We start from the raw sequence: 23,947 nt of genomic DNA, 5'->3' as shown, positions 1-23,947 counted from the left end.
GAATAGTACCAGTATTAGTAATGGCAGAAGTAGCAATAGTAGCAGTACACTGGATCAGTTAGCTTATATGCTTACAGTTCATTCCTGGGCCTCTAGCTGAGGCTCACCACGACATTCTATCAAAGACCAAAATAGATTGAACTATAGTGGAGCCAGGCCATGTGGTTGATACCATTGTCAGAGTATTATTATTATTGTGTTATTATATATGTATTTATGTTGTTAGACTTTCAGGTACTTATTTAAATCACAAATTGGAGTCTTCCTCTTGCTGAAATCCATCATTTAGACAACAGTAAATTTGTAGAACAATAATCATGTCATTACAGCATTTCCACTGAAAGTCGATAATCTATTATTTGTACTGATTTCCCAGCCTTACGTGGAGCCAGGTTGTGATACCAAATAGTTAAACAACCTCTCTGTCTCTGTCTCTCACTTGGTGGTGGGGCTAACTGATGACAGACCTGAGGCGTCCTTGGCGGTTTGTGGTTCTGCTCTAAAAGGCCAGCCACGTCCTCTAAATCTCTAATACATGTTTGGCACAATAAAGGCAGTAACAACTCTGGAGACTTGTAGCACTTCAGTGAATGTAGCAGCACACATCAAGGTGTTTTTTATTGTATACATATGTGCAAAACACTGCTTCATTCAAAGCTGGAATAACTGAATAGGCAGGGCTGCAAAATTCTCATACACAAAAGGTAAGCAAAAATAATGGAATCTGTTTATATACAATTTACAAAATATAATAAACTTTATATAAAAATGTATATAATCATCTATATTATTTAACTGAAGCTGTGTCCTTAAAGAACAGCTGCTAATATGCTCCTTTTTCTTTTCTCTAGGAACATTAAATTGTCCTTTACATTCACTTGTTGCACATTTGAGGAGTCCTTTATTGCAAAAGTGTCCATTCAGTGAGGTAGAAATGTTCATTTTTGGGTCTTCCTCTTCATGAAAAACAAGAGTCACTCAGCTAAGTGCTCGTTCTGCGCTGTGTGATGGGATCAGTCCTGCTGCTGTCAAATGGCTGTTCATAAACGCTGTTGCTCTGCTCTGACTCAGAGTCCTTGGCGAAACCATTCTCTTCCTGGTCTGACTCGGTGTCAGGAGCGGCGTATGGATTCTCGTGCAGAGTTATTCCATTATGTGTCACTGATGGTAGGCCGAAGTCTGTGTACAGGTCCTTATGTGGCCTCCAGGGAGCTTTCCCAAATGTTCCTGAGTGAGAAAGGTATGAGAAGAAGTCAGACCAATTTACAGACAAAATCTGTAAAAGTTTGGAAAATTGGTTAACTTAAAACCTACCCATGAAGGTGTTGCAGGGGGAAAGACACTCATGAGCTCTCCCATAGTCATTGGCTTCTCCCTCCTCCATGGTTGGTCGGTGGTCACTCTGCTGTTGGGAGGGGCCATGATGGAGACTCGCATTGGGAAGCTGCATCAAGACAGTGGAGGAGCAGAGGTCATAATGCTCTGACAGGAAGTAGTCCCTCCTTTTAGAGTTCGTGAGGCTGCCGCTGTAGGAGTCAATGCATATGGGCCTTTGGTCGATGGAACAACCTGGAGGTGAAAAAATGGAAATTATTGATTCCATGTGAGTCAGAAAGAAAAATTCCAGAGATACTGAATGTACTTCAGGAATACTTGGACATAATGTTCCTGACCAACAACAGTCTTGTTGTAGGATAATGATCTAAAGAACCGTTTCCATTTGACAGACAAGTTGTACGTACCTGTGAAGACTTCGGATGGGTCAGTGGAGTACATATCTCGGCGAAGCAGTGAGCTGATTGGACCTTGATAATGGCAGAGTAGAGGATCGATGGCTGCCTCCATGTCTGCTTCACTTCCTGTATCCAGCTGACAAAGACCTGCGTGGGTGAAGCAACAGTATTGTTTAAGAAAAATGTGATGCTGCAGAAGGATTAAATTTTAGGACAAAGAAGAAAAGGCAGGTGTGCTACCATTCATGTCTTTCGGCTGCAGGTAGAAGCCACTAATTGATGAAGCCATGTACTGATGGCTGCTGCCGCTCTCTGAGGGAATGTAGCCGTCCTGTCGGTCCGCAAGTGTGCCCTGGGAGGACAGGTAGCTGGGAATGTCGGCAGGCAAGTTGGTCTCATCTGAAGCACAAGGACATCATGTACACTTCCAGTTTTATAGCTAACAGACTGCCGTTAAATGTGGAAAGAAGAAGCAATCCAAGTACTGTGGGGATCAAAGTAAAATTCCAACTGCAAAGAGGTGCTGTTAACCAACCTGTGTTGGTGACGCTGCAGTCCTCGTTGCGTCGCCGAGTGTGGTAAATGATGACCACCCAAACCAGCGATGTGCCCACCACGCAGCACACCACAGCTATGATGACAATTCCCACTGTGGTCCACCCATCATCGTCCGATCCTGCCCCGCTCACCATGCCGACTCCCACGCCACCTTGCACTCCAGAGTCACAGTTGGGATTTGGTATGACTGCCAGCCTAACGTTACCCCTTTCGGTGCCTAGGGCGTTTGACATCTCGCAAGTGTACTTCCCAGCGTCAGCCTCTGCAGCATCAACGATGATGAGAAGCTGGTTGGCAGCTGCGAAGAAGTGGCGCTCGGTCACTAGCAGTGGGCTGTCGTCTTTGGTCCAGTTTAGCCTTGGAGGAGGGCTGCCACCAGCTATGCACTGGAGGACAGCGGTTTCACCCTTTGCCACAGTGCGATCCATAAGGGGCCGCAAGAACGAGGGTGTTTCTGTAGAAGGTTTACAGCAGTAGAATGGGTTAGTGTGATGAGGAAGCAACAATGTTGAAATGATTCATCACTGCGAAGTTTGTCTATCCTTCATACAAGCCTCTGAACTGAAAATTTGGGCTCTAAATATGGAGTGTGACTTTCTGCTCCAACAGTGTTGTTTCTCACCTAGAACAGTCAGTGTAGCATTGGCTGAAATGGCTCCAGCTGTGTTCTGAGCAGTGCAGCTATAAACGCCTATGTCCTCAGTCTTGACGTCCACTATGAAAAACACATCATCCTCCGGCATGACGTGCATACGGCGTTCACGGGCAGCAGGGAAGTCAGTGCCTCCATCTTTCTGCCAGGCTATCTGAGGGGAAGGGTGACCAACGGCAGCACATTCCAGCCTGGCTGTTGCTCCAGCACGAATACTCAGGTCCATTGGCATCTTGGTGAAGGAAGGCAGCACTGGAAATGACAAAAAAGACCTCAAATTTGGATCATTTAAGACTTTAACGGGCACCTTGTGGATTGAGACACATCCCAAACAATTGGTTAATCCCATCTCAAACTTACTGTTGACAGTGAGCCTGGCCTTGGTGGAATAGGACGATCCAAAGTGGTTGGAGATGACGCACTGGTACTTTCCCTCACTGGAAAACTCCACATTACGCAGCTGCAGGGTGGTCGTATACTCTGTCACCTCTGTCTCGCCTCCTGCGCCTCCCTGCACACGCAGGTGGGCCTGGTTGTGGATCTCCGCGTCATTGAGGACCTCATTGTCTTTCTTCCAGGCGAAGGTCATAGGCGAGTCACTGGAGCTGGCCGCCGAGCAGACAAACGTCACGTTGGTGCCCTTGAGGGCTGACTGGGTCTCCGGCTGCACTGTGATTTGAGGCTTTGGGAAGTCATCTGGGAAGAAAACAAAAAGGAGAATTTGAAATTGCTGAGATGAGACTCTGACAGGGGAAGAACTGAACTCAAATATCTCCTCAGTCGTTGGTATCTCAGTGCCTGATGGTAACCAGGAAAGCTGACACCTTAGTAAATTTCCATACCAGTCCCTGCATGACACTCATTAGCTTGTCCACGAGTTGAGGAGGAAAATATTGAACAATCTGGGTCAGTTTGTAAATGGAAAACCTGCATGGATAAATGGCTGTTTTTAAGGCATTACAGTGTGTGTGTGTGTGTGTGTGTGTGTGTGTGTGTGTGTGTGTGTGTGTGTGTGTGTGTGTGTGTGTGTGTGTGTGTGTGTGTGTGTGTGTGTGTGTGTAAAGGTGTAACACTGAGTGAATGTATCACTCACCGCATACAAACTCCTCCTGGCTGACAGCGAACACGCTCCTGCCCTTCAGCATTTGTGGGTGGGCGCAGCTGGCGTTGACGCAGGGCAGGAAGGTTTGTTCTGCCACCCAGACGGGAAGCCACTTCAGCTGGCAGTCGCACAGCAGGCTGGAGGTGTTCAGACGTCTGCCAGGAGAGAAGATGCCCAAAAAATTCACATTGCAATAACATTTTAAATCTTTTCTGTGATTTTTCTCTTGCATAGTTTGTGAAAAATGCTTTTAACAATACACAAAGTCTATACAACACACATAACAATGTAATACAACATTTTAATGTTGCTTTGCTTACTGGTGGGAATACTAAATAGACTGCTTTTTAAAACTGTGAGAAATTTGCTCAACATCCATTAAATCACAATAACAAAAATGAAAAAATCCCTTGTACAGCTTTTTACTGGAAGTTATGGGGGAAGGAGACAAAGGAAAATGTGGGCCTGGTATTAACATTGAAGTAAGCACTGTTTGCTGCTGACTTTCCCAGCACACCATAATGAGTTTCACCTGGTGTTCTGTCCCACATCAACACTGAAACACTAACAAAAGCCGTCCGTGATCATACTCACAGCTCCTGCAGGTTCTTCATCTGAGAAAAGGCGTTCGCTTGGACAGACATGATAGCATTATTACTCAAATCTCTGTGGAGAAAAGAGAAAAGAAATTAAGACTGGTGAGATCCTCACAGAAAGATGGCAGCATTTTCGGCCAACATCAGCCGCACAGAGTGAAAGCTACAAAAACTTCAATCGAGGGGAGAAAAAAGTCTGGGCTCCAGAACAATAAAACTCTGGGCAGCAGTTTGCTGTGTTAATCAAGAGAGGCCCAACTCTGGGCTGCTTTGAGCTCTGGCAACGGCTGGGAAAAAACTCTAATTAGAATCAAATGCAGCTGTTATACACTCATACACACACATCCACACACACAGAGAGCTCCCTCCACTTGCCTCAGTGATCGATATAGTCTGGCACACATGTAAGATACTAATGGCAGAGTTTTTTCTCGATTCCACATCAAAGTAGAGGAATGGGAGAAGACAGTATGGGTGTACACCTCTAACAAACAGCCCCTGTGTCTCAGTGTGATTCACCCTGCTTAGTTTACAGCTCGGACTTTTGGAAACAATCAGTGAAACACGAGGCCGACTCACAGGTGCTGCAGCGCGTCCAGGCCCGAGAAAGACTTCTTGGTGACTGAGCGGATCTGGTTCCCCTGCAGAAATCTGGGAAAATGACGAACTGATCAGTTTCACACCTCACTGTTCCTCACTGGCCTTAATGTGTTCCATGATTTCCACCATGAACTCACAGTCTCTTCAGCTTGTCCAACGCAGAAAAGGGACCGTTCATGTCTTCAATGGTCCAGGAGATTTCATTCTTTTGGAGATCCCTTTCCGAGGAAACAAAGACAGACCGCATTGTAAAAAATCCACACCCAGAAAACAACTGCAGTGGCGATGTTAATAAAACTTTATGCGGCTTTACGTTTCGTGTGAGGGGGAAAATGTTTGAGACTTTAAATTATATTCAAAGTGGCTCCATGCCTTACAGGAAGCTCCTTCCCGGCCTTTGCGGCACTTTTAAAAGTCTGAAATGGCTTTTCTGTGTCGTATAGAAAAAGAAGTTTTACAAGGAAACAGTGCTGTTTAAAGTGTGCTACATTTTAAACATTCAAGGGCATAAATATACTCTGCATGCATTGCAAATATCTATGCGACTCAGCCTCAAAGGAAATGTTGCCACATCTCCAGCCACCATTAAATACATTGTGGGTTTATGATATTTAACACATTCTGTGGGTTCATCTGTGACCAAGACTTTTATTTTTGTTTTGTAAAACCCTGTTAGAAGCCGAAGTGCCTGTTAGCTGTGTTGCATTCAAGAGCTGCTGCATCAGCTGGTCATAAGCCCAAACTTAGCCTCGTTATAACTTAACTGTTAATACTGTAACTGTATGTATTTTTCCCACTCCTCCAAATAACTCTGAAACACAATATTTCTCCACACATGCATATTTGATTTTGCGACCCTAACCAACATTAATTCATTTTATCTTTTTTGGGGGAATTTCCATTATTATTTAACTGCATTTCAAGTGTCAAACCAGATGTGTCAGCCAAATGCCATCAACTCTTTTTCTCTTCAATCTATGCCAAACTACTAACAAACTAACGTTTGTTAGTTGGTTCAGTTAGCTACATAATGGTTACATCTGGAAGACAAACTGTGGTGCAAACTGTTTTAATTCAGAGTTGTGTAAATCTCCACTTTGTAAATACTTACATTATAACGAGGCAAAGTTTAAAGTTAAGAATAGCTGCTGTAACCGGCTTCTGGTCTAGTTCCCACTGCTGTGGGTACAGAAATTGGTCTTTTTGCCTTCACTTCAATGGATTTCTCCTTGTATGATCTCTGAACTTCAGGGCAAAATACAAAGCTCAGCAAAAAAAGCCCATGCTCTTTGATTCTGAGGGAATGACACCAAAATCTGACAATTAACGTTAATGTTCCCTGAAACATTTTCTGCTATCAAACTGGAACTGTGACAGCTGAAAAAATATCCGCAGAGAGAAAAATACACCAAACAACTACATACGCAGCATTAGAATACGAATATCACTAAAAGCTAAGATTTTCCCTGAGAAATTGCCTCCTTTGATGCCTCAGCTCCTCTAATGCTTTCAAACAGTTATTTTCCTCCTCAACGTGTCTGGTTATGGCTGATTGAGATTAAGGAAGTCTGTGTGTGTGTGTGTGTGTGTGTGTGTGTGTGTGTGTGTGTGTGTGTGTGTGTGTGTGTGTGTGTGTGAATGGAAGGGGGTGGCAGATTTGAAGCCCTGAAGCAATCCATGTCCACCTAGCTGCACACCTGCCCTACAGTGACCTCAGCAGCACAACTCACATTTGGTTCCAGTTAAAAAAACCCAACCAGGGGAAATGTTACGGAGCCACTCTGTGGGAAAGGGGGGAAGGGTGGATGTTGATGTGGGGAGGGGTCGGGTGGAGGAAGGGAGGAGGTGGGGGGTTGTTGAGGTCGGGTTTAGCCTCTTGGAGGGTTTTATGTGTGTGGAGAGACCTCAACACAGTAATCTATTTCACATCCCCAAAACAGATCAGGCAGGATATTTCCACTCAGGCAGAGAACTGATGGTGGAGGTGGGTTTTAACGAGGGTGGAGGGGCAGCATGTGAAGTGTTTTTAGGGACCTGTGCGTATATTTAATGTTCGTGTTAGCTGAAACACTGACTCACACAATGTACTATCGACTTAAAGGAAAGGTTTGACACTTTGGAAATAGCACTTCTCCCTTTTCGAATCAGTCATATTCTGATCACTTAGCCTGCACGAGATCACATTTTGAGGAAACTTTTGTGTTTTGTTTAAGATTTTTGAGTTTAACTCACAGCATCTGCAGGTTGGAGAGGCCACGAAAAGCTCCGTCTGCTATAAAGCTCACACGGTTGTTTCCGATGTGCAGCTCGTCCAGCAGGCTGAGGCCTACGAAGCTGGACTCCTCCAGTCTGGACAGATGATTGGAGGAGAGGTTGCTGTGGGACAGACAACAAAAACAACATGAGAACAAGAAACCTGGCTTGTAGAACAAAAAACAATAATCATTTGATATAGTATCCCTTTAATTTACGACATTTTGCATATGCATCACTTCGTTTGTCTTGAACCTGTTCCAGAATCATCCTACATGATTTGGCAGGTGTGGCTATAACTAATATATTTGTTATATTTCCTTGAGTTACCTCTAGTCAAAAATATTTTAATTTAATTTCACGATCATTTTCATTTTGTATGAGCAAGAGGAGACCAAATCAGAAAACTTGAAACAAATAATTCTGAGAAGCCAGTTTTTAAGTAAACTCAGATGAGGACAGATCAGATAGCTGGGCACGTTCCCAGCCAGCAGGCGGCTTGTTTACTCCCAGGTTCAAGCGATAAGAGCGAGAGAAGCAGGGGGGTGAAGAACAACAACCTATCTGTGAAAAAGGCTCCAGACATGGCAAACACTGAACTGACCGCTGCTGTAAACAAACAGCCACAAAAAAGGAAATTCAGTCTGCTTCCAGGAATGTGTGTTGATGAGTGGGAAATCACTCAAGGTTGTGGGTAATGTAGTACTTCCCAAGCAAAGAAACTGCAACTAATAATGGATTTCGATAGGAGGAATAAGTGGGACTTCCGGAGGGTGATGTTTTTGGCTGAAGCGACGGCAGAACAGAGAAGAGGCAGAGGGGTGTGTAATATGTTGGCAGTGCTTTAATGTTGGCACTGGCTGGCGGAGCATAAGAGACGCTGCTTTGTCTATGTGTGTGTTGGTGTGTGTGTGTGTGTGTACGTGGGGCTTGGCGACGGGAGGAATTGGAGTGTGAGGAAGGGCAGACAGGAGGGCCAGAGAGGAGGAGAGGGCAACACAGAGAAGTGTTGGGAGTTCAGAGTGTGAGTGGAAAGTGAGGAAGGAATAACGAGGGGGAGGGGGGGAGAAGAGAAAAAATAAAAAGGTGGACTCACAGCTCGCTGAGTTTCTGGCAGAACTCCCAGGCGTCAGGTCGGATCCTGCTGATGGCGTTGTGGCCAAGGTGGAGCTGCTGCAGAGTCAGCAGGCCGTACAGCCAGCCCTTGCTCACCTCCGTCAGGTTGTTGTAGTCCAGCTGCCTGCAGGCCCACACACACACACACACACAATATGAGACTTTATACTGCATTTAACTCATGATGGAGAAGCAGACCTAAATGCAGATCTCTTGGAAATTTGCTTACAGGACTTCCATGTTGCTGAGGCCCCAGAAGGCTCCGTCCATCAGGCGGCTGAGGCCATTTCTCTGCATCTTCAAGGAGCGAAGAGCATGCAGACCGTGGAACGTCAGGCCCTCCACCCTGCGAACCCGGTTCCTGCTCAGCTCCCTGAAACACACCCAGAGGTATTTTGTTGTGTTAAGTGTTACAGTTTCCTAAAGTGGTTCATTTTTTCAGTTATTCAGTGTTTCCCACTGAACTGTGTTGAGTTCAGATTGGAAAGGTCTCAAAATCATCTCAAAATCCCATTGGTCACCACAATGATGGCAGATAACATTAACTGGCCAATAGCCCTTTTTCCAAAAATGCCAATAGCTTGCCAGTATATCAGCAAATTATAAATGATATACTGGCATCCAAATATAGTGGTAAGACATTACAGGTCAGTATAAATGACTTTATGAGCCTTCATTTTTCATGTATCCTGCAGTTTTTCTACCCTGCGTATCTTCAACTTTGCAAGTGACAAGCCTCCAAACTAGTGTATAGTAAGGGAAAAGTCTGGAAAGAGAGTCAGTGAATCCCAGATTGTGATATTTCTGAGATAAAGCAAGAAAAAACAAAAGGCTTACAGGTGCTGGAGGTGGGGCAGCTGGAAGATCTTAGCTGGGATGGTGGAGAGACGGTTGCGGTTCAGCCGCAGAACCTGCAGACTGTTTGACAGGTTGGTGAAGCAGCCCGTCTCCAGCGACGAGATCCGGTTGTTGTTCAGGAACCTGAAAGAGACAGATTTCAAAACAAGGTTTGGTTAAAATGCAAAAATATGGATGAAAAACAGTTTTACAACAGAACCACAGGCTTGGTTTTTCACATACTCTGCAGAAATGATACATTTTGGGCTTTTTCCAGAATTTTGTGACGCATTAGGACCCACTAATATATTCTGATTTAAATGAAACATTTCCCTCAGCGGCATGAAATACACAATCAGGCACTAACAGGACTGGTGACACTCACAGGTTCTTGAGAGGCAGAGCGGGGAAGGAGCTGGCCTTTATATCCACAATGTTGTTGTTGCTGAGATCGAGCGTTTCCAGAGCGAGGAAGGGCCTGAGCTGCTCCATAGAGATCCTGGTGATCCTGTTGTTTGCTCTGAAAATACAGACACCATCGCTCCAATAAATGACAAAAATACTGTGTATTTGACTAGTGGTGCACACCAGTTTCATGTTTCCTGACACACAAACAGTCAAGTCCCTCAATTAGCTTGTGGTATTAAAAAATGACAAACTCTCACGCTTGAAAAGCAAAAACTTACCACCCAACGTGAGACGCTGTCATAGTTTGTTGCATGCCTCCAGTATTTGAAGCATGCCAACAAATTGCTCAGTATGATCAATGGCTGCTGCTCTTCATGCCAGCTCCAAGCAACCTTTGGGTTTATTGATGTGTTATTTTGTTTATAAGGTAATTACCAACAAGGTATTTAAAAAGGTAACCTGCCAATTACTTGGCTGATGAATACCATTCCCTCAGTGAAAGCATGCCTCGGCAGAGGCCAGCAATTTCCTGAGCTGCACGCCTCCTAAATTGCAGTGCAGGGACTGCTTAGTTATAAACAGAGCCTGTACAGTGCCCTCTTTGTGTATGAGACGCGGCACTAGGGAGAGAGTGAGGGGGGGAAGCAGGAATTCCCTCCAATGCACCAGACTACAGGCCTCGTTTTCAGTATTCATTGCGATGGTTACAGTCCCCCCTCCAGCTACACCTTACTGACCAGAGAGCTGTTGGTTTTTCTGCTTTTTTCCAGCAGCCCTCGAAAAAAATAAAATTTATGATGTCGGTTTAATTTGGGATGTTGGGTCATTAATATTTAATTGTTGAATCTGTCATTCAGTTGACCCACAGCACAGACTGCTCGGTGAGAGTGGCTGCTGTAATGACTAGAGCTGAAATCTTGACTGATTAATTGATTAGTTGATTGATTGATTGATTGATTATTTGTGGTCAGCTATTTCATTAATTTGTCATGCCAAAAAGTTCCAACTTCTCAGCTGCGCTCGCCTTACGGCTAGAAGACATGGGGCACAGTCACGACGCGTTAGGTAGGCGAGAGTAGCAGGTTTTTTTACTTGCTACACAGACTCTGTCTTTGTAGCATGTGGTTGCGTGCCAGCTGTGTTTTCCAAGCAGATTTAAAGTGACTCTGCCCTCACCTGATAATCGTGGCCAAGAGGGCTTCACTGTGTGCGCACGGAGCTTTGCAAAGTGATAATGCAGCTGGTTACGCGGGGTTTGGAAGCACAAACTATATTAGGCAATATCAACTGCTGCTGAAGTAATTAACTGTATCATTTCAACTATAGCATCATGGATACGCTTTGATTTGATGGATTTTAATGTGCAATGTAAACACCCACAAGGATGCTCTGCTGCGTCACATTGCCTCTGCTACAATTAGGTATTTCTTTTCAATCATTTTTAAAAGAGAAAAAATAACGTAAGTAGACCGGCTGCGTAAAAATAGAGGTGAGCGGTGCGATGCCTGTGCAGGTGCACACGGCTTCTGTCATCAGTGTAGCAGCTCCAGTCAGGCAAATTGAGAAAATCATGGCCAGATTAATTAAGAAGGAAAAATAATCATCAGATGCAGCTCTGGTCGTGAAAGTGCCTCCAGCGTCACAAGCGCAAGAAAAAAGATGCATGTAAAACTTGGGCTGCAAATCAGGTATTATGGCCTGTCTATTCTCACCCTGCTCGCCCGGACCCTGCTGGTTAGTCTAATCTTGATCTCAGATTTTATTCTCATTTCGTCCACCTCAGGCAGAGAGACAGCGTGGCACCACGCTGCTGTGAAACTGAGATATCGCACTGATTCAAAACACCGTGTGGTAACACTGAGAGAACTCTGGCCCATTTTCCACATGTTGATGTTGATATTTCCGTGGAAACAGGGTTCTCCATCTGGAAAGTGCAGCACCTTTCGGATATCTTACGATTCAAATACACAGAAGGGAAACGGTCAACAAAGATTCAAGATGGATGGCAGCCCGGACTGTGAGACATTGCTGGAATAAAAGCTGCCAGAGCTGACTGCTTGAGTCAACCCTGGTCCTGTGGCAGGGACAGAGTGAAGGGTGGGGGCGGGGGGGGCAGAAACTGCTATAAGCAGCAACACACAAAAACGAGTTTATGATGCTCTGAAACTGCTGAAAGAAGTTAAATCAAATCATTGCTGGATTTAAATTGTTATAGTTTGGTGCATGAATGCGTGCCAGCAAGCATGCCTGTGCACAATGGAAAGTGGAAGGCCAACGTAAAACTTTCTTCACATCATTCTGAAAATAAATCACTGGCCTTCACTTGGAGGTTCTTTTGGTTTCACTCAGGTTTGTTCGCGAACGGCTGCAGGCCCCCTCCCTATGGAATAACCTCCCCGCTGACATCATCGGATTTTAAAACCCCTTTCAGACAAACTTGTGATATAAAATTGACCTGACTTGTTTGTAACAGCCTAAACGGTCACAAACACTTGCAGCAACTACACGGCTGTAGTGAAATACAGATCACTGTCTGCCATAAAAACGGCACAGGCAGCTCTTTTGTTTGGAGATTTGCAGTGGGCTTTCCACGCACCACGGCCCCCCGGTCCCAAACAAAAGTGCCGCACACCACCTGTGTCTCAGTTTTCATGTTCCCCTGACTGGTCGCTGAGAGAAGGAGGGCCGCCTAGTGAGAAAGAACCAGTCTTTCCAGTTTCTCTCAGGGGGGAAAGCAGAGCTATGGAGAGGGGCTGGAGCACGCTTCAAGAGGACAAGAAGATGGACCCTCAAGGAGTAGAAATCTGGCTTATTATTCCATATTTATAACCCTATTCAGACTCTGTGATTGCACGGCTGGACGGTCGTGCCTGCACACAGCAAACAATGCTGTTTTCCTTTTCAGTTTCAACATCAGCACTGCCACTCAATGAGCACTCCTCCGTCTTCTCCGCACACAAACAAGCCGAGCATTGTACGCTTTAATTACACAGCCATCAAATTTGTTCATCCACTTTGCTATCAGATAACATGATTATAGAGCCATTACAACTGCGGTTGCAGGGCTTTGCTGCTGTTAGTGGAAGCCGATAGAAGGCCGGCCGCGTGTCAATAAGAGCTCGCGGAATCTTGAGTATTGATCAAATATGCAGCCGTTATTAAACCGAGGCGAGCGCCAGATAAGAGCAGCGCTACATCGACGCTGCAGTGCCGCTGCGATTACAACCGCGCAAAGTGTTTACTATGCATATAAAGTCAGCACAGCACTTTTCTGGATAACTTCAAAAAGTTTGGTCCCAAAATCTTCATCTGCACATGCTTCAAGACTTTCCAAACCGTCTGAGACAGGCGAGGGTTAGAAGTGTGGCTAAAGCCTGTTTTATTACAGGCTTGTCACACCAACACGATGTGGGTTTCACACAAGCATATACCTGCCAGCACGCTTGATGAAAGCCCATAGTATTTTTGGCCTCCGCCACCATCAAACTGACCACATTTACACACTGAAAAGTTCTGTTATGTAAAATTCAAGGGTCCTTGATGAAGGCTTTTGTGTTGTTGTTGTTGATTTGTGCTTCAACAAAGCTTTGTCCACCGAGCAGCATCTAATTCTTTTAATGGGGGAAGGTCTTTGAATGGAAAGTCACTTTTTTCTAAAACCATCTCACTTGTAGTGTGTGTATGTGTGTGCATATGTGTGGGGGTGAATTCGCTCGTGTGTGTGTGTGTGTGTGTGTGTGTGTGTGTGTGTGGTATTTCCTATTGGAAAAAGAACAGAGTTTTGAGAAGCCATCTGATGACTCCCTCTCTCTGCAGTGGCGCCTGTAATGAAAACCAGGGCTGCGTTTGCTGTTGAGACGGCATATTAAACTCCGCACATATCTCACTCAGATGGCTGATCATCTTAACACGTCGGCTCCCAGTCGGAGTGGAGGGAAGCAGGGATCGTATTAACATGTGAACCGAAGGACTTTTACATAAGATGACAGGGGAGCTGTAAAATTCTTGATGTAGGAATGCATTTCTGCATTGCCTGCAGGACTAAGAAACCCCAACTTAAACATGTAACATAGGTTTGTGAATGCATAATTAATTAACTTTTCATTAGTTGCAGACCATGTAGAATCCCTGTTGCTTGTATATATTATGAAAATGCCATGGATTATGACTATAATCGCTACTGTTTTGGTTTGTAACTCTCATCCTCAACAAGGTTCCTCATTTCCATGGACATACCAGGAGGTTCACCTAATCAGACCTGGAATCTCCAGGTCATTTGTTGAAACCCCCCTGAACAGGCTGAGGGATTTAGTGGCAGTGGGGTTTACCCCCTCCATAAATTCCTGGGAAATTGTTCAATTAATTAAGATGATCACGACTCAATTACTACCAGCTGCAGGGTTATTGCCGTTTGTTTTTACTCAGAGCTGCGAGGTCAAAGAAGTCGGCAAGAGCTGCCGCTATGTCTGACTGGCTGTTTGAATAAGTGGTATCCGATACCCCGGGGTCTTTACTACCCTCCCAGCTCAGAGAAACTGAAGGAGGAAGAAAAATTCTGGAAAATCACCTAATCTGACGGAGGAGGGCGACAGCCAACACAGGCAGCGCGAGTGTGAGAGCAAGTATGAATCTCACTTTTTTCTTCTTCTTCTTCTTCTTCTTCTGTGCGTGCTCTCTTTCTCCCTATTGTTTTTGACAAATTTGAAATGACTTATGGTCCTGAAGGCAACAGTTTTATGGATTCACAATGTGGTGTCTTTTTTGGGGATTGACAAATGAGGGAGTTTTTGAGGCAAAACATATTAAAACCAAAGCAGATAATAACCATCGTTCTTTATATTTGCATTTGATCTTTTTAATGCAAAACAGGCCGTGTTGACTATGGCATTAGCGGTTTTGTTGGGTTAGCATGATATACTGTAGCTTAGTAGCTTGTAGCCATTAGCTCAAATTAGCATTAGCTACGAAGCAAACCACTAGGATTCCTACTATATCTACCTCTTGTACTTCCTGTTTTTTTTGTTGTTACCTGCTCAAACCTATGTGTTTTTTTCCCTAAAACTATAAAATGCATCAGAAAAAAGGTAAAATTTTAATTCTTGAGGTATTTTGTTTATTCACACAAGACTGCATCCTTCCTTAGTTCAGTACACTCAGGTTTTGCTGCTACTACTGGACTTTGTCTGGTATGACCAGTGGCTAATGTTAGCTAATTTTAGCAACGTTGAGGTAGATACTTCTGTATAACTTACATTTCTGGGCCACTCTGGTCACATTATCAGTCCTCTCTACTTGTCTGACATATATTATGATTATACTGCTTAGGATTGCGAGCTAATTAAAACTCAGGGTCATCAGGTAGGTAATGCAAATTAGCCTTGGCTATGACCTACTTCCTCTTACAGCCCACTTCAAGTCTTTTCCACTGAGCATTAGTGTCACTTGGTCACATATGTGAATGTAAATGTAGTTCATGAGCTACATAAAGCATCACATTTCTCTGATTAATGCCTGTAAAACTTATACCTCTCAGTTATGTTAAAATAAGTCTTATTTCAAGATAAATCTCTGTGTCTCGTATTATTCTTTAACTCTGTTTTCTATTTAAAAAAAATAGAATATTTAAAAAATGTGAAGCTGTTGAATTTATCTGGAATCAATAAAGGCATGGATGACATGACATTGGGTAAACCAAACTGAACAACATCCTCAAATCAAATAAAGAAATTATGGTTTGGACAAAGTCTGGAATTTTTAAAGTGACTGTGCAGGAACTCTGCACTTTAATCCAGAGTTGCTCAGGGGTACTTGGACAGCACACACAGCAGATGAACCTGCGACCTCTTTCTAACCATTAAGGAAACAATGCAGCCAGTCACACCTGGTGGCGTTTGTACGGGAAACAAATATTCGGGACAGCAAATCCATTTATAATCAAATCCAAATCCGATTTAGGAGGAAATCTCGCAAAAATCCCCCTCAAATAATGCAGTGAAATATGACATCTCAGGTGTAAAGAGCTCGCCTTAAACAAAAAAAGCACCGTTCCTCTTCCTCTGCTGAAACTTATAGCTGGAGTGGACGCTCCTGCGCTAAACGTGCAAACAAATTGTCGATGGCTGACAGCTGAACACCCTGCGGCTGCCGCACAGCATCGTGTTGGGGCTTGATGAGGAATACGCCTCATCAAGCCTGGAGACAGATACATTCTTCCACAATAACTTAACGTCGGTTGGTTTTGGAGAGACATGCCACAGAAAGCAAATAAAATTGTTGAGGTTTCACACACTAATATCTGGTGTTCTTTTGAAAGCACGTATTGCACAACAATATTCCAAAGGATCTTCTGGTTTAAGTCTGAACAGGATTAAATCTGACAAGTCAAATGCATTTCTATTGAATGCATCAGCGGGAGTGCGCTCACTCTCACAGTATCAGTCTCACACTTAAAGGCACTGCTGGTTTGTGCTGCATACACAAAACTGAGATTAATTGACTTATTTTCAGACACTCAGTGAACTGTCTTGTTTCCAAATAAACCACCATTCATTTCCCATAACAGGCCACACAGAAACATGTAATACACCCACTGAAGCTTAAACATAAAAATCCCCAAATTTGTCATTTTCACATGACAGATTTTCTTTCTTTCCAGCGTCACGTCACTGCCTCCAGGTTATAAATACACCAACAGCAGCAACAGCCACCAGACAAAACATTTCCATTTCTGTTGATGGCATTTGTCTTCCACCACGTGACCCGTCTAGGGCTGGGTGCCATGTCTCCGACTGCCCCGTCTGGGAACTGGCTCAGCCAAAAAGGTTGCTCTCTAGAGGGAAGGCAAGGGGGAGGAACCACTTCCCAGCTCAGTCTTTAACCAGAAATGGCAACTCTGGCAGAGAATTACCCTCCAGGCCAGGGTGAAGTAAGAGCACAGAGGTGTTTAATGCTTAAAGAAAAAGTTTTACTTACAGAGTGAGTGTTGTGATGTTCGAAGCATACGGGCCCAGATCAGGTATTGCCGCTAGTTCGTTGTGGTTCAGCTTTCTGTGCAGAAAAAGAATAGTTTTTCACATGCAGGCCAGTGATGGAGGCTGTTTGGAAAATCCTGTGCTTACGCGAGAAAGTGCTGAGAACACAACTCATACTTACATTTCACTTAGATGTTGTAGTTTGGAAAACAAAGTGCTGTCAAGCACCTGCAATTTGTTATGGCTCAGGTCCCTGTGAAGGAAAAAAGGCAAAAAATTAAGGGAAAAGTATACACCATGAGCAGTGTTTCTCAGCTCCTGCAGTCTGCACAGCAAACATAATTACACACAAATTCTCTGCGTTATTGTGCCTAAACACTGTGAACAGAGGAAATGGATCAAAGGAGAGTCACTGTAATTAAACTGTAAGAAGGTGCAAAAGTGACTGACTGAAAAATACGAAAGAACAAGATGTACTGCTTCTCAGACTCTCCAAAAAAAAGGCTTACAAGTCAGAGGCCTCGCATTGGCTATTCATTCCTTCTTTACAACAGAGGAGAACATCCATGCCAAAACAGCTCGCTTCATATCCAGGCCTCTGCTGAGAGGCAGAGCCAAACAGACAAGCTGATAAGTTATTGAGGAAAGGCATTCTGTTTGTGCTGAAAAGGAGGCTGAAACCTAGTGAGAGTCAATAAAATGCTGGAGTTGAGGTTTCAGTGCTGGCTGAGGCTTGGTCCAAACCTCTGTTCTGGTGTCTGGACTTGTGTTAACCGCATTCCTATTTTGACTTTAATGTTTAGAAACCTTCGAACCAAATCTAACACTATTCTCATTGATACTTGGTTTATTTTCTGCCTCGCATGTTTTAGAGCAAGTTCACCTGGAGAAGCCAGGACCCCAAACCTCGAGTGTGTGTGGACTGATTAGTCAGGGTTTATATCAGAACTTATATCAGAACGTTTTTGGAAAGTTCTTTATTGTTGTTTGTACATGAAGAAGGATGTGTACATCGGTTGCTTCTTGCCTTTTGTAGTCTTGGGTTGTGCTTGATTAGCTCTGGTCTATGTCTTGATTTTGTCTGAACCCCCTTTGGATCTGGGCCTGGCACAAACCCGACTGAGCCTGGTCTTGGACTCAGCTGAAGCAGTCTTGGCTGCAGCTCACTGGGGGTGAGACTCTTGTTTTTGCTGCCTGTTTTGAAAAGGAGCTTGAAAACCAGCTCAAGGAGTCTGGCAAGCGGAGCCTCGTGCGCCATAAAGTGGTGGAGTTATTGACGCTGCTGCGCACGATCAACGCCGTGGTGCCAGACACTTTTTTTACACCCCCTCACCCTCCACCCCTCCTTACCTCCCTCATCTGGAATCCATCAAGGAGCTCTGGGAGGAGGGGAAGAACCTATCAACTGGTAATGTATTCACAATGCCGGGAAAAGCGAGAGGGACGCCTTTCAAATGTCTGAAACACCCCTGTTGAATTTTCTGGGGCCTGTTTTTGTTCTTTGGTGGAAAGTTTCATGAACCACTCAACCAGAGTTTTACTTGCCTCGCTTAAGCTAGCCCCCCCAATCCTCCTCCTTTTTCTTTCCTAGCATGCAGTTGTGTGTTGTTGTTGTTGTTGTTGTAGTTGCAGGGCTGGGGGCCATATGGGAAAGGTGTCCTATCATACTCCCTAGATAAACCTTAAGTAGCACTGACACTTCCACTTCCCTCACAAAGCAGGCTTTGAGCGGAGCAAGATAACACTCTGTGCTGCGTACAGGCTTCGGCCTGTATCTGCTGGTCTGCTGAAAATGTACTGCACCACGTTCTTATCAAAGGCTGCGGTGATTAAACGAGCCTCTCTTTAGGTTCCAAGAGCTGTCAGTAATGTTTTAGATTACAAGAATGGGATATGGCGGCAGATTTCTAATTTAGTTCCATAAATGTTTCTAGGAGGCAGAAAAGCTCTCATTGGTTGGGTTACACCTTTGTGGATGGATCCAAAGTCGACTTCTTCCTCTTTCCGTTGCTCCCCATTAGGGGTTGCTGCCGTGGATCGTCTGTTCCCCTCTAGCTGGCCTTGGCCGATCTGGTATGGAAATCTGATTTTTATGATTTGCATGTTTGATTTGGCATTGGCTTTTATGTCAGATGGCTTTCCTGATGCAGCCCTCCCCATTTATCCAGACTTTGGCCTGGCACTTGGGAATGCACTTGCCTGTGCATCCCTGGTGACCGGGGAGCAATTTGGGGTTCAGTGTCTTGCCCGGGGACACTTCAACATGTGGACAGGAGGGGGAGGTGGGGCTCAAACCACCAACTCTGTGATCAGTAGACGATTCCTTTACCTCCTGAGCCACAGGTTAAGATGAAGACATAAGCTTTTAAAGACCACATGTTAGCCAAACAGCAAATCTGAATGCCAGACCGTGGTGAAAATAATTGTAAGTGGTAGTTACTGTTTTTTCATTAATTACCATGGCATTGTTGATTTTTTGGGTCAGTATGGTAGCTTACTAGCTTACAGCTATTAGCTAGGCTAGCTGGTTAAAGTGGTGAAGTAGGTAATTTGGCATTCACTGGTACTGGTGACATTATCCACTGCCTCTTGTGCTTCTTGTATGTCTCCCAGGCCATTAGTGTTACCAGGCCAAATAAATGACTCCAACCCCCCAGGGGTTATGCTTTAATTCTAAAATAGGACATTTTGTGTCATTCTGTAACTTGGGATTCTCTATTTATTAAAAAATTACATGGGGCAGAATTTTGCCCTTAATGCACATATTGTTTAATGACACGGGGCACTGGGATTCCTCATTTCTTGGATCAATAATTAGTTCAAAGTCAGGAATAATAGGTAAGTAGCTAATGTCCTGGTAAGTTAGCATTAGCTACGACACAGACCTCATCTACCTCCTTGTGTGTTTCTTGGCCGTATTGCTATCTGACCAAACAAATGAAGCTCATTTGCTCCAAAAACCGTCAGATTCCTCTGATAAATGTTTGTAAAGCTCTGATGGGAGTCTCCCATCCAGAGAGAAATTAGTGTTTCATGTTATTCTGTGAGTCAAGAGTTCTCCGTATATTCAAACTTAAAATGGCAGTTTGGCCTTAATGCACATGTTGCGTTCAAGTTGATAGAATGTTGTGCCCTTTATGAAAACTAAGGCTTTAAATCTGGAGCCTACCCCCCACCCCCACCCCACCCCCAACCTTGCAGATATTCGTGCCTTAATCCTACTTCTTCATGCTCGTCTCCTCTGCTCCCTCCTACTTTCTCCCTCCCCCCTTTTCTTTCTGCGAGTTTGTTTCAAACTAATCCTACACGCTCCTCCTTAATCAGTACCATCGCTGGCTCTGGAGCTGCTAATTCAGCAGAAATAATGGGGTGCTGGAAAACAAAGGGTCGGTCGGTTTAAGGGGTTTAAGATGTGCTGGAGAGCCACTCGTAAATTAGCATGCCAGCATTAGCATTCCCATGTGGAACTTTTTTTTTCTCATTTTCTTTGGAAGGCCGGCCTTGGTTATGAGGCTCAGGCTGGGTCTGTTTTCTCTGGCAACGTCAAGTTTCCAGAGCAGCACATTTTAGACAGAGAAAAACTAAATTCAACAGCAGGGCATCAGCCTCGCACAGGACGTTAAAAATCAAGCACTGCAGCTGAACGCAGGGCAGTAAAATCCCAGTAAGAATAATTATCTGTAAAGTGGCATTGAGGTTGTGTTTGGTACTCAGGCTCCAGCAGGCTTCAGGCCGAGCTCAGCCTCGTCTCAACTTCTGGAGCCAGCGGACAAACAGGAGAGTAATGGAGGTATTGCTTTAGGAAACAGTCCAGGGCTGCACACACACACTGCAGCTGATTTATGCTCTTATGGCTTTGAAGGCCCTCGAGGTCTGTGAAGCTGAAACCTGAAGACTGAACCAACACTGAAACACACACCAATCACTGCAAACAAAAAGGTGGATGCTGTCAGACCACGATAAACATTACGGACGGCTTTGAATTGTATGTGCTGGTAGAAGATTGGAGTCTAACAACTACTAATAGTGCAACTGCTTTCACCCTGTAATGATACACCAGAAAGGCTGATTTTAAAACACTACCTGCAGGCATTGAGAGGACTTGTTCTCAGTTATTTACACTTCAATTAAGAGGATTGTAGGACCCGACAATAGCACATTGATGTGTAAAAACACACTAAAGTCTGCATGTGCTTCCCTGCTGGCCTCCAGGAGCCCAATGTGCTGCTGCGAGGGCCAAAACATTAAAGAAAACCCATTAAGACACATAGACCGATGACTAGGCTGGACAACAGGCAAGATTTTCACGTCTGAGGTGAAACTTCTTGTCAGAAAAGTTTGCAGAAAGTTTACTGACTCAACCAGATGTGGACTAAAATAAGAGCCAGCTTCAGTCAAATTAAAGCAAAGTCACCCAAGTGATTTTCCTCTGCAACACCAGATTCTTTTTGTGGTTTACAACCCATTCTGTTTTCACTCCAGCAGGAATGTGGATCATCCCATCGCTGCTGGAGGAAAAAAAAACCCAAACCTATTTAGAGCGAATGTGTGAAAAGATGTTAAAGTAATTAGTGAGTGGAAATCAAATAAGTATCAGTTTCAGTAATAAGGCACACAAAGGCTCTTTAACTGGACTCACAGTTGAACTGTCCATTCCGGGATCGTGTCTGGAATTTGGCCCCTTTTCAGCCGACTGCAGTCCAAGAGCTCCCCAGAACACGCACAGGGAGGGGGACACGTCCGAGCGTCAGATCCACGCTGCAGCCTCAAAAACACGAGAAAAAACACGGCAAGCCCCGCAAAACTGCGAGGCTGCGAGGACGACCGCATTTTCTCTGGCCACACGAGAGAACAACCCTCTAACTGGAGCTTTCTTCAGAAGAAGCGCAACCAATCCAAAGAGCGACAAATCACCAGCAAGAATAAGAAAATCCCAAATCTGGTGCTGATCCTTAAATCCAATCCCGCGTGGACGTGAAATGTAAAAGAAAAGCGTTCTTCTGAAAGTTGGCCATTCCTGAGGAGAAACTTTTGTGCCGTGCGCCTCTCTGCCGCCGCCGCCGCTGCTGCTGCTGTGTAGAATCCCCACAGCGCCGCGTGAGCGCACACCAGAGGTATGCGGGGGGAGGGACCGCGGGGGCGCCTGGGAGATGTAGTCCGCCCTGCTGCCCCCACGGCGCATGTTTGCATCAGACAGGACAACTTTAATGAAAAAAGGGAGGTTTTTTTTTGTTTGTCTGTTTTCTAAAGTGTGTATCCTCCTCTATTTGGGTCAAATGTGTGTGTTTTGTTTGTTTTGTGTGTGTTGAAATCATAATTTTAATAATCACTTGCAGTAATTTAATGGTGCAATACCATGGTGTAAATGTATATTATTTATACTGCATTAGGGTACTAATGCAGTATAACCACTATAGTTGATTATTAGTATTATTATATAGTTATAAAGTTGTTATCATGATGTACCATTATTACTATGTATATTACAATATATTATATTGTTGTATTGGTGTTAATGGTAAAGTTATATTATTAGTATTAGCAGTAGTATTCTGTCATTCTTGTTACTTGATGTAGGATTTTATATAGCAGATATATTTCTATAGACTGTTATAGTAGTATAATACACATATAATATACATATTTTATGTTGTTTATGGTTGGTTTATATTGTTGTATTGTGTACATATGTTTACATATTTCGTACATGTTTCTACATTCCCTAAGATATTTCTTAGTTCCTTTTTCTGTTTTATCACTGTTGTACAGTGAGAGCAACTGACCCAGTTTCACCTCAGGGATCAGTAAATTATTCTGATTCTGATGCGATTCAGTCATGCGATCCTACAGAGCAGCTCCCAACACCTGCAGACTTCCTCAATATTTCAAAAACCACATGTGGACGTTCAGTTAGTATAACAAGTCTGACTTATTCCTTCAACCTGTGCAATTTTACAAATGTGGGAAGTTCCTTGACTCGAGTATAAAATGTTGTGCTTTTAACTCTGGGATATTTAGATGATGGCTGAAGTTACAGTTTTCTTTCCGGATTCAGATTTGACACTAAACATGACATGAGCGCATCCATATTGCTGCTTGTCAGGAAAAACACAGAGAACTCCAAAATGTGAAATGATTAGAAAGTTTGAAATAAAAAAAAAAAATCAAACTCAATTAAAAAGTCATGTTTTAGTTTGTAACTCTGCAACTGAACTGAATCTTTCAAATTGGAGATTTGGAGAAACAGTGTGACTTATGGCAAATTTCCTAACATCGTGTATTCAGACTCAGCTTTAGCATTACTGCTTACATTTACACCATTATTCTATGTCACGTTCATGCATTTTTTTTTATTTTTTTTTTACAACACCTGAGTTATAAATAATCTGTGAACTCCTTCATCACTGGTCTTGTTCATCTGTTTTGGTTGTTGTTCCAGACTTCTTGGTGCACTGATTAATTAACCCCAGCAGGGACATTTGTATATATGTTTATTGAAAATAGACAAACTTCAGAGGAAGTCCAGAAAGTGGCTGAAACAAAAAGCTTTTGCATTTCATAATAGATTAATAGGATAATAGTTTAAGTGATCTTTCCCTCACACCAGGAATCAGTGTGCACATAATTCATGGAAAGTGCTAATTAGACAGAGGGCCAGTTTTCACCTTGTTGCAGGACACAAAGCAACCTTAAAGGGAAAGTCACTAACAAAGGCTTCATTAACATTTTACACTTGAAAGCCAGCTGATATTTCCTCATTTACAATTTAAAAAGGTGTGTGTTCTTTTTTCATTTCCACATTAAAAGGCCCTTCATGGGATATTCATGCCTGGGCAGATGTGTTAGGTTCCCCTCAGGCAAAGTGTTCAACAGTTTCCTGTTGACCAAGGTCATACTTTCAGTGTCCTCTGACTTCCTCTGCTTAGTGAGGACACGAGCTCATTCATCTGTTGACACGCAGATGAAAATCGGACTGATCTGGATGATAGCTGAATAAAAGATAAACGTCAGTGAGTCACTCTGTGGGCCGTGTTTGAGAGATGCAAAGTGTACTTTAATAGGACAGGGAGCGTGTGCTGAAAACAACAAGGGGCTTAATCTTATGTTTGATATTCACCTTA

The 23,947-nt window shown here is 43.8% G+C and overlaps 1 protein-coding gene across 1 annotated transcript; it reads right to left on the bottom strand.

Moving 5' to 3' along the window:
* Positions 1–584: 584 nt before the first annotated feature.
* Positions 585–21,904, bottom strand: lrig3 (leucine-rich repeats and immunoglobulin-like domains 3). Its single transcript, XM_070991974.1, has 19 exons — positions 21,466–21,904; positions 17,008–17,079; positions 16,828–16,902; positions 9,833–9,967; positions 9,448–9,591; positions 8,840–8,983; positions 8,591–8,734; positions 7,474–7,617; positions 5,379–5,459; positions 5,221–5,292; positions 4,640–4,711; positions 4,037–4,200; positions 3,304–3,639; positions 2,914–3,195; positions 2,269–2,745; positions 1,974–2,132; positions 1,743–1,880; positions 1,315–1,569; positions 585–1,227 (listed from the first exon to the last, which is right to left on the bottom strand). Exons 1-19 carry the CDS (start codon positions 21,654–21,656, stop codon positions 983–985), a joined length of 3,330 nt encoding a protein of 1,109 aa, XP_070848075.1. The 5' UTR covers positions 21,657–21,904; the 3' UTR covers positions 585–982.
* Between the last annotated feature and the right edge of the window lie 2,043 nt (positions 21,905–23,947).

The sequence above is a fragment of the Chaetodon trifascialis genome, chromosome 22 (assembly GCF_039877785.1).
Source record: "Chaetodon trifascialis isolate fChaTrf1 chromosome 22, fChaTrf1.hap1, whole genome shotgun sequence".
In the NCBI taxonomy this organism is placed as follows: domain Eukaryota; kingdom Metazoa; phylum Chordata; class Actinopteri; order Chaetodontiformes; family Chaetodontidae; genus Chaetodon; species Chaetodon trifascialis.
Note: the sequence above shows the minus strand (reverse complement) of the source record. Positions and strands in the feature narration are given on the sequence as shown.

Bases quoted from the DNA above. Each gene is read 5' to 3' on its own strand.
- lrig3 (XM_070991974.1), bottom strand. From the start codon at position 21,656: ATGCGGTCGTCCTCGCAGCCTCGCAGTTTTGCGGGGCTTGCCGTGTTT. The intron at 3,196-3,303 runs GTAAGTTTGAGA...TGTCATTTCCAG, and splicing joins GGCCAGGCTCACTGTCAACA to TGCTGCCTTCCTTCACCAAG. The intron at 1,881-1,973 runs GTAGCACACCTG...TCACCCACGCAG, and splicing joins GCAGCCGAAAGACATGAATG to GTCTTTGTCAGCTGGATACA.